Below are 19,910 nucleotides of genomic sequence, written 5' to 3' on the forward strand. Positions count from 1 at the left end.
GAGAAATAAAAATCACTATGTTCTTATAAAGCCACATCAGCTAGATAAAGCAAAACTTTTAGTATGCTAAAAAAGAAAACTAATACATCCTTCAACTTTAGAGGTAAACAGTAATAGGACATCAAAATAGGACATATTCAGCTTTTTAACTCCAAATAATTTGTTTTGAAAGCCTACAATATTTTTAGGACCGGAAACAGTATGATATCATCTTTGCTTTAAAAAATTCCATCATTTTACATAGGTGTAATATGAGAGAAAAATCACATGCCTGAGACTTGCAATTATTTAGGAAATAAAAACTTAACTTTGAAACTAAATACTGAAAAATAACAATGTACTTTGAGTAGAGAAAGATGATGTTTTTCTATTGCTCTCACTTGAGGAGGAAGTTTGTTCTAGATTTAATATCTACTTTTGTTATTATGACAGGTAACTAAGTCACTATTATTTAAAACATGGCAAATATTTGACCATAACGTATTTTAGACAGCCCTGAAGACCTGTTTATTCATTTGAACTTACAGGACCAATTCATTGTTGCGCAATGCAATTAAAAAAAATTTATTTCCTGACAACCAGAACTGAGCTTCTGAAAAACAGTTTTGGTAAGAACTTTTAAGATAAAAATGGGGAACCAATCTTCGAAAGGTTATGTTGTTGGATATTCCAGAAGTGTATCATGTACATTCAGGTTATTTTTAAGGTTTCTCTTTGCATCTTATAGGAGGAATCATCTCACTAAGAACACAATTTCTCAGTGTTTTTCTGAGATGCAGAAACCAAAGCAGCAAATACTTTTTTCTGGAGTATCTTTATGTGGGAGTATCAGATCTTTTAAAGAAACTTCTGGTTTTGCCCTATTTTTTTAGTCACAGCCTTCAATGGAGAGCACTTCAGACATCAATTGCAATTCTGTTCCAGTGAAGCATGTGGGACCATAAAGCATACATCTGCTTTATAAATTAATCTGCATATTTGTCACTCAATTTATTCATGGCATTTTGGCTAACTGCTGAAGCATGTCTGCAAATTTTGACTATGACTGATCCATAATGATACTACTAAGGACTGCTGAACAGATATTGTATCTATATTTATTGCTGGTGTGTAAGGGTTCTATTAAAAAGCCTTCTGTAAGATAAATTTCAGTTGTCATATCCTTCAGAAACAGTATATTTCCAACAAATATTTTGTGTTATTGTAGCACAGTGCCTTGAATTTCCTTCTAAAATTATGAGTTAAAATTTAACAGCACATTCCTTTCCAAAATTCCATAATGTGTACGGCAGTAAAAAGCTGCTAACATGTCAAACAAAGGTGAATATACTCAGACAAGATTCACAGGCTAAATTTATTCCACGTTTACCATACGGTATCAAAAATTCTTACTGGACAAGGTGACTGAAGAAACAAAGTCACTTTCTCATCCTCCAGCATCAGCTGCAAAAAAAGCCTCCTAATAAATCCTGAAATATTTCCAGAGGTTGGGAGGTTCCCACGCTGAGGAGAGGACTGGAACAATTCGCAGAGAACCTGAGAAGGCAAAATATCATCAGATTTAAAATATTTCTACATTTAGGTCTTTAAAATATAGCTCTACACAGCCAAAGTAGTAGGCAGTGCCTGAGATCCACTTCCAGTTACCACACCAGCTCAGAAATGAACACCATTGAAGAAAACACCAGCAGCAAATAAGGCCGTTAATATAAAAGTTTAAAACGCTGACTCCAGCATCAAAGTAATTGTAAACATATAGATTTCTCAAAAAGATATAAAAAAATTAAAATAGTTATAAACCCAGCTTTTGAATCTCTAAAGCAAACATTTCCCATGGCATAATGCAGTATTACTCCCAGCCATTAACAGAGAACTGACTCAATTTTTTCTGAAGTCTACTTCTTCCTAGAGCATCATTATTTTTAATGCTGAAAAACCATTTTTTCATTATACTTGCATTCAGCTAGGTCTGCAAGGTTAATGAAAATGACAAAGATAGCTGAATCTGCTCTAGAATGCCAAATGCAAAGCCATATTCTGCAGTACCCTGTATTTCCTTGGACACAGGTTGCACAAGCAAACTTCCCAGGAAATCTCCTTAGGTTACTAATATAAAATACGTGTGAAGCTTGCTGTTCAAATTCCATTTCACAAAAGTTCAGCCCTATCCAATTAAACAGTCTTTTGGAGTTTGGTCTAAAGTTTATTTCTCTAAACCAAGAGGAATACAAATCTAGACACAGGACTAGACAGCCATGCCAAAATATTTTTTTACGTTTCAGACTCAGATCAACAAGCTAACAATTTTAATATAAAATTTTTCCAGTCAATGACAGTTTACAAACCCCCAAGTTATTATAAAGAAAGGTGAAAAACACAGAAAGTTTTCAAACATTATTATTATTTTTCTCTCTCACCTGTGCCATAAGTCTCTGGTTATTAGGATGGCAGGAGATGCACTGGAGGAAGAAAGCAACTGTTGCATTTTCAATTGCTGTCCGCTGCTGAGTGGTCAATCCTGTGGTTACAGTTGAAGAAAGCGAGCTGGATCTTGCACTGGTCTGCTGTGCTGTCATATTGTGTCCTCCAGAGGTAGCACCAGAATGGCACAACAGGAATAAAAGTGCGGTCCACAATGGATTGACTTCAGAGCCACCCAACCAATCCTTCATCATGTGGCTGTTGCCAACTTCTGTCAGAAACCTGAGAACAGGAGCAACCAGGTCTGCCGTGATGGGCATTTTATTAAAGTGCTGTGGAACATGGTGCCTCCTGAGCCTGTCCTGGGTGATATCCATTGATTGTGCAGTGCAGTCAGAGCTAGAAGTATGGTTAAAGCAAAAACTAGCAAGACTTCTTACAAGCAGTGAAGGCAAACCTGAGTCCAGTAACTGCTTGATAGCTTCAGGAGACTGAGATGAGGCAGCAAGAGTAGCCAGGTGAGACTCTGTTAGTGCAAGAGGGGCTTGTGCATTTTTAGAGTCATCTGTCAAAGATGAACTAAGGTCCTGCTTTTTGCTGTCATCAGTCATAGACAGTCTGTGCTGACACTGCATTGGAGGAGGAGTGATACCCATCCATCCCATCAGTAAGGAAAAATAATTTGGGTGGATATGGCACATGGAACAAAGCAAACTATCAACAGCTTTCTTCAAAACCATGTTGCAGGGAAGAGACATGGACCAGTTAAACAGTGACCTGTAGAAGACAGAAAATTGTATCAATACATAGCCTGCCAGTTATTTTTCTCTTTTTTATCATTGGTTCATACAATCTTTTTGCACTTTTATGATTTACTATTATAGAAGCTGCTGTGAAACACTCCGTGCTGAACTTGTAAGTTTCTTTTAGATCACAATATCAGCAGGATACCGATGACCCAAAAGGCATTTCTCAACTGTATGCTTAAATTTCTTTCACCATACTGTATTTTAAATAGATATAATCCAGCTGCACACAAAAACCAGATTTTGTTATTTCAACAGTTGTCATACATCTCATCCATTTTTAACCAACTCTTTATGCTGTCAATTCTCCAAGCTGCAAGCTGTTAGGATCACACACATGATCTTATGTGTGTGTACAGAGGTAATTTCCATGAAGGTCTCAATTCCTTCTAAGACCTGAAAGTACTTTAACATGTTTCAAAAATTTTGAAAATTTCCCTTATTAGGCATTTTCTTAAAGATGCTGCAAAAAAATGAAAGCAGCAACAACCTTGTTTGTTGGACAACACACCCTTGTTATCCTTACTTGACCTAAATTTAGGACACAAGTTAACAACAGAATTATTCCTCAGCTATTCTGATGTTCCCACCTACCTTTGGCATCACATCCAAATATTATCTGCTTGAATGCTAATCCAAGCCATACGAGTGCAGAAGCTAATTTAGCTCCTGTTATCCAGCTTAAATTTCAGAAGGGGTACTTGTAAAGTAAAATGATAATTTCTTCACACAGACTTGTTCAGAGTATTTGAAGTACTTTAAAAAAAAAACCCCACCAGTTCTCCAAACTGCATTCACAGTACCTTGACACCACAGGTGTTACATGATCTTAACATTTACATACAGAGGTCAATATGCACTTCATGCCATTCAATGCTAGGGTTTTAAATTAAATGTGGATGTATTATTGTATCTTGCATTCCCATTTGAAGGCAAGGATTGTTTTCCCTTCTTCCAGATGGAAATGTTATTCTATGTTTAGTCTAAGGGCACCCTAGGAATTCAAGGAACTCTCTGGGTCTAACCAAAAGTTGGATTTATCACCAGTCAAGGGTTGATAAAACCCCTCCCCAACAGAAAACTCATCTCAGTGGCTAAATGATCTATAACTCTGGAAAGACAGTCACAATTTCCAAAAGTCCACATGTAATAAAGCTACACTTAACTCTTCTCCAACTAAATATTAACACAATCCAAATGCCAAAACCTTCAGGATGAGTTCATGCTCAATGAAAAATAAGTTTTTTTTCTAAAAACATATTTAAAAATAACTATTTGATTAGCATCCATTGGCCAAAGCAAAAATACTGAAATGGAAAATGAGGATGATGGGAAAATATTTCCAAGAACAAAGAGATTCATCACATGAAGGAGAAACTTGGAGCTATAGCTAGGATCCATTACAATATTTCAAAAGTGACAATATCAAAGAAAATGAAGAATACACATGAAAAATTACTTTTCTTAGAAAAAATATTTGCCCATATAACTTTGATAAAAAAGCTTTTATAATTTGCTTCAGATGGTGGCCTATATGAGTGATAGTTTTATATCTGGCAGGAGGTAGGGGAACAGGGTCATATTAAAACTTGCGTACTCAAACTAGGTACAAACTATCATTTCTCCCTCTGACGAAAACAACACACTTTCCTCCAAAAGACAGGAACTCAGCTGTGAAACCCACTTATATAGAGATTTTATACAAAGCTAATTGGGCTGTCCATTTTAGAAAGTCTTTTTATATTAGAAAGTACAATTTTATTGGAAAGTACGTATTTATTAAAATATATCCTGAAAATGTATTTCTGTTAAAGTGTATTGCTAAAAAGACTAATTGACCTGCAATTTAAAATCCTTGAACAGATTGCCAAAATGAGCAATTAAAAGTTAAAAGTTATCTACATCACTGTATTAAAAGTTATCTACATCACTGTATCACTGAAGCGTCTTTGGAAATTGTCTTGCTTGGAGTAACATTGCACATATGTAAGAGTTCCACATGCTTGTACCTGTAATCGTAACTTATACTCTTGATAGTGCTTTAATGTTTGACTGTGCTTAAAGGAGACTGGTTGTGGAAAAATATGAAGGTTTCTTAAGAGCAACAACAAAACCATGTCCAAAGATCCCTTCATTAACTGCAACTGCATTCAACAGTACAAATCAAAGCTGCCTGATTAATGCCAGATACCATAATTTAACAGCCATTTTTCTATAAAATATGTGAAAAAATGTTATGTGGCTTTTTTTTGTTGTTTAAATGGAAGAGATAGTTAAGCAACATAAACTGCAAATATTATATCCTATATTTTCATTCTGGGAGTCACTGAGGGTATACATTTGGTGTTTAGGGTGAACTTCTCTTTAGAACACATCAAAATGAAGCAAGTTCATAGTTTAAGATTCACTCCAGATTTTGTGCCTTCATTTCTTTCAGGTCAGGCTAGCCCGAAGAGAAGTGAAAACTCCAAGAAAACATCTCCACCTTCCCACCTCTCAGTTATAGATATTGGATACTGAGACAAATAAAATAATGCTTCTGCAATAGCATCCTAATATATACCTACTTATACCTACTGTGAAAATTACTGCAAACAATTTCAACAAGAACAGTCCATTAAAATACCCCATGAACAAAACCATGAACCAGCTTACCTTTCACATATATATGCAAGTATACACTTGGATTTTCTGTTTCATTTCAGATTTTTGGGTCTTTAAACACAATTATACCTGGAATATGTGAAGTGCAGCTTTGAGTTTAGAACTACAAAAGTATCTGTTTGGATATCTTTAGGTATCCACTCTATCAATTAACTTCAGGCATATCACTTTCCACTACTACTTCACAACAAGCGCCCTTCAAGTTGTATTATATCCGTGAATAAAATAATTTAATTACAAAAATAATGTGGTGCTAAACTTTGCTTTACTTACTCAAAGAGCTCCCTGTCCAGCAGCGCTGGCAAATCGTATTCAACGAGCAATTCGTAACTATGCCACAGAATTGCCGCTACGCAATGCAGGTGGGAAGGAGATGGCATCAGGAGCCCATACTCTCTGGTTGAGCTATTGGGACAGATGTAGCTGACCCGGCCACTTTTTTTCATAGCTGCAACTCTTGCAGAATCACTGACCCATTTCAGCAATGCTTGAATTCTGTAAGACAAGATGATGTTGCACATTATAAACGAGCAAAGAAACACTCAGAGTCAAATCAGCTTGCTGGTTTTTTGTAATCCAATTTACACATTTCCCTTTCTTTGATGTAAAGTTTGAGAGTGAGCTCAAGCTCTTTTTTCTCAAGACTCAGATATGGGCAAAAATTAATTAAAAAAATTTATCTTGGACAGCTAAATGTGAACCTTCTACAAAAAAAAAGAAAATATAGCAGGTATCTAAGTTCTGACTGAGAGAAAATTCAATTGAAAACCAAAGTTTTATCACATTTATAAGAGCAGAAATAGAGGGACAGCATTCCCTGAAAAGGATGAAAAGAGCTAGGACAGAAAACTGGGAGAGCTTAATCAGATTTCTACACTTCCATGCTACCTCCTAACAATGAGATTCCAAAAATGTTTGGTTTTGTGAACTAATATCAAGCCACTGTTTAGCTGGTTATTTTTTGAATATGCTTCCATATGACAACCCAAATAGCATTACCTATCTTTTGTTCCAGGGTCTTGAGTTGTTCCAAGCTGATAAAGAATGTCTATTGTGGAGTCAGAAGAGAGACCATTTAATCTTCCAAACAGTAAAGGGCTATTCAGATCTTGCCGCATTCAAAAAAAAAAGGGGAGGGGAAATAATAGAAGTACTTACATACATATTTTTTTAAGTGTACTAATGACATTATTACAGAATTGCAATATTAACATTGAATTAAGTTTTCTCATTAACATAAGGATGAAATTCCTATACACACCACTGTCTCAATACTGCACATTTTGTATGTCCAATGTTCAGCTTTACTACGAAATGAAAAACCATTACAACACTCATCAGATATCAGACTGGGAGGTCTGCATAACAGGGTTTTCTTCAACATATTCCAAAAAGACATGACTAATTCCAATAGAGCTGTCAAACCTCTTGCTTTACAGAAGCAAACACTTTTTTCAAAATGAAAGCTTATTTAACTCCAATTTCCATCAATGGGATTACAGCTGATGATTTCCACAGATTATTTCCTATTCAGCTTCTCCTCACTGTGTTCATCCTCTGCCCTGCCACAAAGTACTTTCCTATCTAACAACATTCCAGCAAAACAGAGCAGTCTATGCTGAAACACTAACTCATAGCAAAACAAGTAATGGAAGCCATTTTAAAAAGAGTGTTTTCTGATAGCAACCTCAAAACAGGAAAAATTGAATTTGTTTTCATTCATTTAGAAACCACTAAACAGCAAAGTGGTATGAAACCATAAATATAAAACCCCCAGGTCACTAACAGAAAGCTTCAGCAAAACTTCACTGTGGGACATAGAATGTAATTGTCTCTTCATTATGTACCTCTACACATAAATATTTTCAATGTTGAGTGGTATTCAGAATTCATACTGTTCTACAGACTACTGCTGCCCAAATTCTGCTGCATTAGTTTTCCTTAGCAGCATTTGTGGCAGTGCTCTTTATTTTAAAAACATTTGGACACAGTATCTAGAGTAAGAAGCATTTAAGATACACTGTGCATCCGATGCTTCCTTCGGAACACCCATCTAATTATGAGAAACCATACAAACCTGGTTGCACTGCTTTATCCTGGCAGGACTATCCACAAACACAGACTGTGATACTCAGAAGCCAAACAAAGCACAATGTCAAGTCCTAGCAACCCAGGCTCAGAACCAGAAAGCAACATGCCAATACGCTGCATTTGTACTTTGATACAAACAATGCTTTTAAGCAACAATTGAAAAGAAATACACTGCACTCACCTGCAGGATCACTCCCTGATGCTGAGCAGTTTCTTAGAAGAATGTCAATCAATTTTAAGCCAATTCTGGTGGACTGAAGCCCAATTTTCACAAGCACAGCCTCAATGTTAGGAGAATGCATCCCACAATAAGGAGACATTAGTAAAGCAGCACATGTCTGCAACAGATTAGCAGTGGGTGCTGCAGCACTGGCCATCATTCCTTCCAAATCACTTATGTGAGTGAGGCAATGGTGTAATAATCTTAACCATCCAATACTGAAAAGGAAAACAGAAAAATGAGCTAATGTATTATTTTATTGTATTACTTTTTACCTGTATTAGATTACAGCACAAGTACTGCAGAAAACTTCTGTGACATGATCAAACATTGTCTGAGCAAAGCAAATGACTGCATTTAAGACCATAATGAAATACACTTAGTAATGCTGCTGCAATCATTGGAAAGGCAGGGTCTGTGGACCCATTGGAAAGATCATAAGAAAGGCAGGGTCTGTCGACAGAAAGAGTTAAGAGCCTACAAGTTTTATTACTAAGGTTTTTCAAGATTTCTCAAGATTCACATACATATTTCTTCCAATAGGAAGAAATCCTTCCCTGTTGAGGGAAGGATGAAAGGGAAGGTGTTTATACACAGGGATGGGTGTGGGGCAGGTTTGGGTTTTATTGATTGTTGGGTTTTTCCTTTTTTGTTGGGTTTTATTTGCTTGTGTATTGGTTTTATTTACATCAAAATGAGTGAAATGCAACAATAATTGGCATTAAAATTATACAGCTGCACAACTTCCCTGACATTACAAACTTTTAGGATCATACATATTTACAATAAACTACAGTGAACCTTAGGGAACCTGATTTAAAATACATTTAGAAAAATCACAGAAATTAAAAATGTGTTAGCTACTACATTTCCCTCATGTCTCTCATTCTTCGACAAAATCATTCATAAGTTCTTTTAATAATAAATCCTGAGAAATAAACCTATTGGAATCAAATCAATTTGGAAACACATCTATTAGACTTCACACCTCAACACTATTTAAAGTAGAATCATGAACAAGATGGCAACCTAAGCTGCATGTGAGATAAATGGCATCTTTCACTGACAAGTTCTAAACTAGTAGGTTGTTTGCACAACTAACCTTTACCACAGTTTAAAAAAAATGCAAAATTTATTACAGATCCTAAATTAGGCTTACAATTTAATTTTACAAATCACTTACTCCTAAATCAATTGGATTAATTAATTTAAAAAGAGCAAGTTCTCTGTTATGTCTAAAGTAAGTTTACTGAATATATGTTTCACATTACTATCACTCTTTTATTGAGATACTTACAACATTAAGCTGAAAGCTACAATAAAACATTTAGAGAAATGAGGAACATACATTGACCTTCTTTCTTTAGATACTGGTTATTCTTGTGTGACCTTATTCTAACCATTTCTTAAGTAAAAATATAGTATAATTTGGCTATAGTAATTTTCTTCACTGCTATTTAAGAGCAAAGACCAATTTCAGTTATACAGCTTTTATAAATGTACACTTACAGTATTCATGTTCTCTAAATTTACTTATGATCTCAATTTTTCCCTGCAAAAGAAAGGTTTTTAAAACTTTCCAAAGTTCTGTTCAAATTTAAAAACATTAAGGTTCAAAGATTAAATATTTAAAATTAATGAGTTTTAACAATTTAGTAAGCTAAATTTAAAAACCAGCAAATGTCAAAAATCCGTCCTGTAAATTAAATTCAAAGTTGGAAAATGCTGACACTTTAAAAAAATTCTTACAGTGTTCATTTATTTATTTTTAAAACGAGTAAGAAACTCTAAATGCCACCTAAACAAATAAACGCTTTTGAAAAGAAATCTTGCTGATATGCCAGAATCATAAGAACCTTCAGCTTCTATTTCTGAAATGTTTGCAAACACCAATATTAGATATGACTTCCACAAAACATTCCATTGTTCTACTTCTACTCCTGCTCCAATACTTATGTAACTCCGTTGACTTCTGTAAGGATAAGAAGTATTTTGGCACTCCATTTTTTTTGACAACTGCCTACCCATTAAAAACACAAAATGCAACTCAAAATGCTTTCCTGTGCTTTATATTCTCTCACCATTGCAGGGACAAAACGTTCCCTTTTATATTTGCAGACTAAGCATGCTACCAAAGAAGGCAGAAGTACTGCTTAAAGGTGATATTCACATTCTCTGAACAGAGAGAGAGACATGGTTCTCTCTCCCAGGATTTTTCCTGGGGAAGGCAGTGAAGAAGAAAGAAAAGAAGAAGAAAAGAAAACAATTCTTCTTCTTTTCTTCAGAGAAGAAAACAATTCTTATGGCTACTTGCTGCTCCTGTTGTTTTGCACATGTGGAATGTGTTATGGAGATTGTTTACCGAGAGTGATTTGTTGATTGGATTCTGGTGCTGGTTGTTTGGATTGATTGGCTAATTGGGTCAAAGCTGTGTCATGACTGCCTCAGACACTGTCAGGTTTTCCTTAAGTATCTCTTTAGTACAGTATAGTATTAGAGTAATATAACATAGCTTAATAAAACATTCGTTCAGCCTTTTGAAATCATAGAGCCAGAGCACATTATTCCCTACGTTGGGGTCACCCTGCATCAATATCCCTGCTTTGGAAAAAAAGGGGGAAGAGTTTGCTCCTGAAAGATCTGACTCAGAGAAGCAAACACCATAAAAAACCCAAATGCTAAACCATGAACTGGCACAAACTGTCCCCTGACACTGGAGCCTCACCTTGTTTTGGAGACTTGGTCCTCGGAGGGAAGGAAGGGGTTGTTGACGGTGGCAGAGGAGGTGTTTCCGAAGGCTGTGAGGCCCAACAGCTTGATCTGAGAGAGGCCCAGGGTGCTGGCATCCCGAGGACGATGGAGACGAAGGCAGACAGCTGAGGCAACTTCAGCTTTTACCAGCTGGATTTTTATATAGGTGAGACCACTCGTGATAACAGGAGTAGACAAAGGTAACATATTGACACCATCTGCGCTTATTTCAACAGATACTGATGAAGGGCAAGCTACAGAGTAAGATAAGAAGGTTTAAGACTATTTTAAAATATGTACCAGTTTGTCTTCATCATGGCTACACAGTCAACACTTAAAATTCAGAGAACACAATAACTGAAATGGTCTCAGGCAGATGCTACTACAGAACTGAAGCTGGGAGACCTTGACCTGGGAGAGAGTACATGGCACAAGCATTTTGATACATGGTATATACAGTTTATTTCAAAGACTTCAGAGGAAGAAAAGTCCTGTCACTGAAAATACTGTTTCCCTGTTCAGGGTTACAACAGCAAGGGCTGAAAACCTCATGCTTTTTCCCCAACTACCATACTGAAGCATTTTGCCTGAAGAGCCTTGACCAATATCACTTTCTTACAGGGCAAAGTTTTGGTGAGCATGACAAAGTTTTTGTACATATTTAACATGAATGGCACATGGCATCTACTACACTAGAAAACAAGCAGAAACAGGGACTTGTGCTCTCAAGGAAAGCAGAATTTGCAAGCTTTTGCAACTTATTTTATAGGCATTGCTCAAACAACTTCCCAGCTTTAGGTCCTCATATTTCACTCTTTGTATTGTATCCCAACCTTCAAATTTTTGAACTGGCATCAACATCAGTGAATCTACTTACTTGCCAGAGAGGCCAGGTGAGGCTGGATGTGGATCTCCTTGAGCAGCACAGCTGCAGGAAGGTGAATTGTGAGGTCACACCAAGCTTCCTCAGGTAAAAATATGTATGACCACGCAGCAGAGCGAGCCCGTCTGTGAGGAGGAGTAGCCTGCAGCAGCACTTCAGCAGGCTGGGCAGTGGGGCTGCTTGAGGTGATTGAACCTTCAAAAACACCACCATTAATGTTGGTTATTAATGTTTATTAATAAAACCCAGATTAATTTACAGCCTGAACTGTGGAAAACACCTTTTTTTTCTTGTTTAATCTCTTCTGCTTTATCAGTAATATCCCATATTTAATGCCCACTTTTCTTTTACTCTGAACTACTTTAAATAGGCAGCTTACATATCCATATGTTGTTGAAATTTGGGAAAATTGCTACCAAAATTCTAAACATAATCTCAAGAGTACATGACAAAATCAAACCAAATAAAAAGGTGCAGGTTAAACAGCCTGCTTAGAACTTAAACTCAGTTAATTCACAGTTAACGCATTTTAAATACTAAAATAACACAAATTATTTTCAAACCAACTTCTGCAGCCCTTTTTCTTTAAAAAGGTTTCACATGAAAACCCTTTCCTAAAAAAAAGACCAGAATAAAAAAAAACCTGACCACAGTTGCTGCTTCTTTTTCTACTCCTAGCATAAGTTAAGAATGAAGAAGGACATGTAGGCTGTCTTTTTTAGAAGGTTATAGGGCATACAAGACCAGATTTGAGCTGTTCCAAACTCCAGGTACTTGGGATGTTTTACTGTAAAGTAGCTATAGCCTGACCGCATGACTAAATGTCTAGCAGCAGCTGGACACTGATAAACTTTCATCCCAAAATGAATTGAGCCCATCTCAGAAAATAACCACATGATGAGAATCAGAATGTACTACATAGACTACCAAATGATGGGAATTAGAATGCAATAAGTGAGGGCAACCAGAAGGTTAATTTTAAAAGCACCCTCCTGACTGAAAGTTAAATATTAAAAGAGATGCCCTTGTGGCAGAATATCAAGAACAGCAGCACTTTCTAAGCTGGAAGATAAGGTAGGCATGAACCTAAGGTAGGCTTAGGATTTTTACTGTTTAAAGTAATAAAGAAGGAACATTTGCAGGATTCCTAAATTTACCATTTAGAAATTTGTGAAGAGCAAAGTAGAACATTTCCAGTGGCCCCTATTATACCAAATGAACCTCTTTCTATTGTCTTTCACAATGCCATTCTTTTCGACACTCTTAAATCTGAATCACAGCACTGAATGGACTGCTTTCTCATTCAACAATGTCCCCAGAAATTCTAAGATTAATCCCCTCTTGTCAGTGAGACAAATTGTATGAATACATTCAAGGGCCACACCAGGCTAGTGGGCAGCAACAGAAAACAGAGACACAGAAAAGGAAAGCCTTTGTAAGATATTGCAGTACCCCTACACCTCTTAAAGCACACACATTTTAGTTAACTGACAGCCATGTGTATTGATATCAAAACAGCACTGCAATTCTAACAAATGTTCAAGCAGGCCACATGAGAGCAGTCAGAAGTAGATATGAGAGCAACATCAGCAACATCAGCCTTATGCTCTAGCTTGGCAGAGCTCAGGCTCATTCACTATCATCCCACCATGCCACGATTCTGAACGAACTCCATCAAAATTGGTGTGCCTTAAAAGAAGTTACTGAGTCTTATCATGTCTAAGGCAGATGGTGGGGCTGGAACCAGGCATCCCCTGACCTAGGGGAGGAGAAAGGGGCTCACCTTGATGCATGACTTCATCAGACACGGTTCACTCCCTCTCCTTCTCTCCCCTGTCCCCATGAGGTCTTATTACCTGTGGTGGAGGGGACTAATCTCATCCCTCAACATTACCTTGAAACACCAGCAACCCCTCTCAAAGGAAGATTTAGGAGTATTGGAACATTTGACACTACTGTATTAGTTTTTGTTAAGAACTTGATGCACATTGAAATGACTAGTAGATATTAATCTAGGAGAAAGAAGCATTACTCACCCAAAGGTGCAAAATTGTGAATTCCTTCTGCATTATCAGGCTCAGAAGCGAGCACTCTGGCTTTCAAACTGCTGTCTGTCGCTTTGGTGGGACCAGAATCCAGGAATTTCATTATAGTTGAAACCATGCTTCTTGCTGTGTTAACAATAGCTCTTGTGCTTGTTACCATGTTGTTACAGATAAGTTGAACACCACCTGTGTATAATGTGGGCAGAGAAAAAAACACTGCTCAGGAGCACACAAGAGATTCCACACAAGCAAAGGCCTGTTTAATAAACTGGCCCATGTCAACACATACATGTATTCTTTAGGTGCCAAAAACATCTAAATCAAACTTTTGATTTGCTGTGGCTAAAGAAAAGACATTCTTACCCATATCATGGAAAGCCTTCAGTGCCTCACTTGTATCCAACACCCGTAAAATGAACCAGAGCAGTGGCTCAGATAACTGACACGTGGCAAGAGAACCCTAGATGAAAATCAATTAAGAAATACATGGTTTCATACAAAATGAGTACAGCAGAAATTCAAGTAACAGCTCTCAGCCTCCCCTTTTAGTAGGCAAAACTACCAGGGAAGAAATGCCACCACAGCTAATCTCTCTGCCACCATATACAATGCCATGTTCCACATGGTTCAATTCCTTACACAGGAAAAGTCCTTGGGGTATGGAAAAGCTCAAACTCAGGGGGTGAGCATCTTCACAGAAATGAGTACTGAGCATTAAAATAGCCATAATAAATGTGCTTCTCACTTGCACATAATATCTGTTCCATCTTCAAGCCTTTAGCCAGAAACATTTACAGGAATGTCAAAATGTTCTTAGAGAAAATTCTTTCCCTCTACCACAGGCAAGAGAGAGAGGCTTCCTAACTTCAGCCCCCAAATGAAGTGAGGTTGTAAAAATGTTAACATTTCTTTTACATAGCAATACTTTAGTTTTCTGACCTTACTACCGATTACAGAATCAACTAACTTGAAGCACAGCAAGCCTCAGGGAACTTACCTGCCTTCCCATGTACCCACAGGCCATGTAGGTAAGAATAGGCTGAAGCATCACTTGAACTGTTGTTGCTTTCTTACTAAGTGTTGTCAGGATAGTGAACAACCCATCTCCAACTGATATTGCATCTAAGCCACCATGAAAGTTCTCATGCTTAGTCAGATGTAAGCCACTTGCACCTAAACGAAAGCAGACCGTTCAAAGGTCATAAACTGAGACCTAACAAACCATTAACAGCACAGAAGAGAACTCAAGAATATTCAAATGTTCACATGGATTTTACAAAGTAAAAATGGACCAGTTTTCAGTATCCTATGACTTACAATTAGTGCTCCCAGATATGTATAAAATAAGAAGACTTGACCCAGGAAGTCAGGAAATTTAAATCAAATCAGACCATAAAAATGAGTGTAATCAGTGAAGGAAACAGGGTAACTACAAGGAGTGGAATCACTCCTAGCTAGAAGCAACTGACATTTAAGATCTTTTTCTGATATGATAAGATCTTGTGTGGCCAAAAACCTCCCCAAACATTTAACACATATATTTCTAACAGAAATAACTCTCCTGGAATTCTGCTTCTCATTATTAAAGCTTAGGACTTATTCATGACAATTTTCTGAATACCAAGTATCAGCAATATTGACTACACATTCCTGAGTTACAGACAGTAAGCAAAACAATAGTCTTCTCATGGAAGAGACTACTTCCATAAATACAACAGTCTTACAATCATATGACTGATCTGGAAGAGCTGTTAAAAGTGGTCTTAGATTTAAATGTAAGACAACCACAGAGTAATCCTGTCCCATTAGAGAAACTGAAGCTGTATGAACAAATAATAATAAAAATCAATGTGCCCAAGTGATCTTTGGAGCATGTCTTAAAGAAACCTTTTAGCAAGAGAATTGCCAAGTGTTGTACTTTGACCATTTTTAAACTGTCAAGAAAGCAAATATTGACAAGCAATGCATGCAGACTAACAAATAAAGCAGTCCTAAGACCCAGCCTCTCTCCAGCCAAGAAAAGTTTAATGGAATGAATGACAGAGCTGAAGTCAAGTAAGGTAGATTTGCTGTGAGGGAGGACAAGATAGGACAGGAGGTGAATACTGTTACTGGTACGATTTTCAGAGTTTGTCATTTACAAAATATAAAACCCTAATGAAACAGACATAGTGATCATAAAAGAAAAAATAGAATGAAAAATGTTTAAAATTCATGTGACAAATGAATTACTCAGGGCCATCCTGCATCCTGACCAGCTGGCTTGCCAGATGCAGTCAATTAACACTATTAACATAAATTTTGACACCAGAGCCACTACCTATCAGTAACATTTGCAGACATCATCTTTTTTACCTATCCTGGTAGCACCTTTCCATACTGCATTAGTTATTATATATTTATTACTATATGCTCATAACTGATTTTTTGATCCTGTGTAACCCTGGTTGCAGTCCTGCAAAATGTTTTTTTTTTCTCACAGAAGTTGTCCGGAGAGAACTTAATATAGTTTTTCTTCAAGTAACTAAACCCACAAATAGCTGTATTCCCAAAATACATGGACAGATTATTTTCAATAACCTGTATTAAAAACCCTTTGGAAGAACAGTCCATTGAAGGGATCAGCTGGCCCAGAACCCTAATTTCAATGAAAAACATTTTGAAAAAACTATCTTTCCAAACCGCACTTAAAAAAATGCAAAACAGCTGCCAGAGAAAAATCAGTGGTTTAGAAAGACATCAAAATTGAGAAGACTATCTGAATTTCACTGAAAAGCAGCACACACAGAACAAACCACCATTCCCAGATAAACTACTTTCAGTGTTGATAGTGTATTTGCAATATGACACCAACTACCCAAAGTGATGGAGGAGATGCTCTGGAATTAATTTCAGGAAGGTTCCAACAGCACAATGCAGGCCTGTCAAATCCTGCCTCCTGGTTAATTTGACTACTAGAGATAACTATCTCTTCCTCAATTGCTTTCATGCTGTAATAAACCACTGGTCTAATATTCATTAGGTCTCATTGAACAAGCAACTGTTTCCTGATAATAGCATTGGTTAAGTTTTGTATCTGCTTAAAAAGGGCAGCACAGAAAAGGCCAGAGCAACTTGCTTCAAAGTAAGAAAATTAGTATAAAGAGAACAAAATCTTACAACTTTATACCTGAAATGGAATGCAGGTCTTTGTCTATCCCCCTGCAAAATGCTCTGCACATACAGAAATACATGGCATTTCAGCCAGTGGTTTAACTTGTGCAAATAAATTCTATGCTACCATCACAGCACACAAGTAAGTCACAAAGGCAGGCAGACTCTGAGAAAATACACCTCAGATAAATGTCTGACAAACAGCAGTTTTGATTTCTAAGTATCATCTCCCTCACTAGTTCATAGCAGGGACACCCCACCCACAAATATATGACTGCAACTCCTGGAACATGATGTTAATGCAATTTCTGATAAAACAGAGGAAAAGTTTAGGTGTTCTATGAAAGGGACACGATTGTAATCTCTATTTTCCAGAAGTGATTTAAAAAAGGAAAATCATCCAGTCCAGCAAACAACGGAGGTAAGGTGTCTTGTAAGAAGACTCATCCAAATTCATGCATAGAGGCATGTGATGGCCACAGACTGAAATACAGGACATTCCACTTAAACATCAGAAAAAAGCTTTTCTATTTAAGAATGATTGAACATTAGAACAGGTTGCCTACAGCAGTTGTTGAGTTTCCACTGAAGACTTAAAAATCCAACTGAACCAAGGTACTGAGCAACCTGCTCTCAACTGAGGTGGCTCTGAGTTTGTGCAGGAAGGCTGGACTAGACAAACTCCAGAGGTCCTTTAACATTAAGCATCCTGAGATTCAGCAAATTCAAATGTCAAACGCATTCCTGTTTGGTTTCAATTACTGACTCCCACCTCCTGTTAGGGGCTTTTTTCATGCATCTGTTCCCCTTTAGCTTTTTCTCTCTTTTTTCCTGTCATTTCTGTAACACATTCTTTCCCATCTACACCCAGCTTATGAGATTGCAGAAGTTTTAAATGTTTCACCACCCAAAAGACCTTCCATGTTACTCAGAAAATACCTACCAATAATCATGGCCATAGCACTGCTGTTACACTGGCCAAGAGCAGACAAAATCTGGCTCATAATTTGCTGGTTGGCCAACACCAAGTCTGCCACGTATGCAGTTGATCCTTGAGTATTAGGGTTGCTTCCATTGCAGTCTTTGCCTCCTGAAACCTTTTCCTCATCAGACACACTGTCTGTAGTGCTGCTTGCTACTGGAACACGGGCGCTGTATTCTCGGTTACTGGAAAGTGGCAGTTGAACTAAAATGTTTATCAGCTTTAATAAATCAAACATCAGCTGATCCCTTGTCATTTCTCCACAAACTGCTTTGGCATCACCTGGACGGATAATGTTGGCAAAAAGCCCTCCAAAACAGGCTCGAGCACCCACAGAGCTGTCTGAGCCACTGCGAGACATGACTTTGTCCGAACATGTAATGTAATGATGCACAAGAAAGGTTATAGACTCAATCACTGCAGAAATAGTACTAACTGATACAACTTCAAAATTCTGTTCCAGGGTAAATTCCAAGAGTTTCACTTGAGCATCCAATGGTCCCTGGCCTGTCTGGAAAGCACCCCTGAAAGAAATAAAAGAAAAAAAAAAAAGAAAAGAGATATTACAAGTTATACAGGTTTGGCTGTCTGAGTGTGGTCTCTTTCCTTGATTTTTTTAAGGATTCAAAAGCACACCAGACTTCCAATAAATAAAAATCCCACTATTTTCAGAAGTGCATGTTGAAGCAAAATCTAATCTTCCACCTGCATCAAGCTTCTGTAATTTTTTAATATACTGGTCATTAAACAGTCTGCAGAACCTACTCATACAACCACCTTCCTGATACCAGTAAGGATTAAGAGATTAACTTGGAAAAAGGCTAGGATTCATCTTTTGTTTTGTAATTCAGGTAATTTGAACAGTCTACATACAGACTGAACACTCCTGTTCGATTCTTGATGAAAAGTTTCCTACATTTCCAAGAAAACCTCATGGAAAGCAGCCACATAATACTTTAATATCATGAGGATTATTTAGTTGCTAATAGGAAATCATGACGGATTTTTATTCCCATTGATTAATCTTACTTGAACTTTTAAAATTAAATACAGAACAAAACAGTTTATAGAAACAGTCCTGAAAATAATTTTTGGAATTTAAGTAATTCAAACAGTAAAATACTGCTTTTCTTTACAATTAATCTTATGATCAGACATAGTACAGTGCCATAATTATCTGTGTTCTTAGAAATGACCACGTAAATCCCCTCCTGGTGCTTTGCATCCATTTCATGGCATTTCACAAAAAAACCCCTAACACATTTCAAAAACTACCCTTTCAGTGCTCTCATTAGCTTACTTTAAACAAATGCTGGCATGCAGACAAACACTCCAAGATTCACTGTGAATTAATGATTTTATTGTATTATGGCATGTCTCGTAGAAACCACTGATCATCTATATAATCTGGTAAACACCACTCCTATAATTTATGTTACAAAGGTAAAATCTCTTGGGGAAGGCAGAAACCATTTTCTGTAAGATTAAAGAATAGATAACACCAGTGCCACCTACTGGGAACCCAGAACTGAGGAAGTTCATCCCTAATTACAGGAAGCCTTTGTCTGGAGATGAGCAGAAGATCAAAACCAGAAAGGAATGCTTTCTAGTGTACTTCATTATTTCCTGTGTACCGCTGGGGAACAGAGTCTTGTGCCCATCAGCCTTGCCTTGAGGAAGCAGAACTGTGAAAGATGAGCCATAAGCTCTTCTCTCTCCCCTGGCCAGAGGCACTTCTCTACACTAGGTGAGCATCAATAGGCCCTAGGAGAGTAGGACAGAGGGTGTTTGCCACTGTCATGTGGAGATAAAAAAAAAACCCACCAAAGACAAAGCAATAAAAATGCATATTGCATAAACAGAATGCAATCTCACATCTCGTCCTACCATGTGA

General features: G+C 37.2%; 1 protein-coding gene across 3 annotated transcripts in view; it reads right to left on the reverse strand.

The window, feature by feature from the left end:
• BIRC6 (baculoviral IAP repeat containing 6) overlaps window positions 1-19,910 on the reverse strand; it is a 175,574-nt gene that overhangs the window by 74,137 nt on the left and 81,527 nt on the right. For all 3 annotated transcript variants that reach the window (XM_084202068.1, XM_084202069.1, XM_084202067.1), the window contains 11 exons: window positions 17,978-18,540; window positions 14,879-15,054; window positions 14,245-14,341; window positions 13,873-14,067; window positions 11,831-12,031; window positions 10,928-11,207; window positions 8,164-8,420; window positions 6,891-6,999; window positions 6,165-6,386; window positions 2,418-3,198; window positions 1,393-1,536 (listed from right to left, as the gene is read on the reverse strand). In XM_084202068.1, coding sequence (XP_084058194.1) covers window positions 1,393-1,536; window positions 2,418-3,198; window positions 6,165-6,386; window positions 6,891-6,999; window positions 8,164-8,420; window positions 10,928-11,207; window positions 11,831-12,031; window positions 13,873-14,067; window positions 14,245-14,341; window positions 14,879-15,054; window positions 17,978-18,540 — 3,025 coding nt within the window. The remainder of the gene's footprint in view (window positions 1-1,392; window positions 1,537-2,417; window positions 3,199-6,164; window positions 6,387-6,890; window positions 7,000-8,163; window positions 8,421-10,927; window positions 11,208-11,830; window positions 12,032-13,872; window positions 14,068-14,244; window positions 14,342-14,878; window positions 15,055-17,977; window positions 18,541-19,910) is intronic.

This window comes from Fringilla coelebs (assembly GCF_963513975.1).
Source record: "Fringilla coelebs genome assembly, chromosome: 3".
Taxonomy (NCBI): domain Eukaryota; kingdom Metazoa; phylum Chordata; class Aves; order Passeriformes; family Fringillidae; genus Fringilla; species Fringilla coelebs.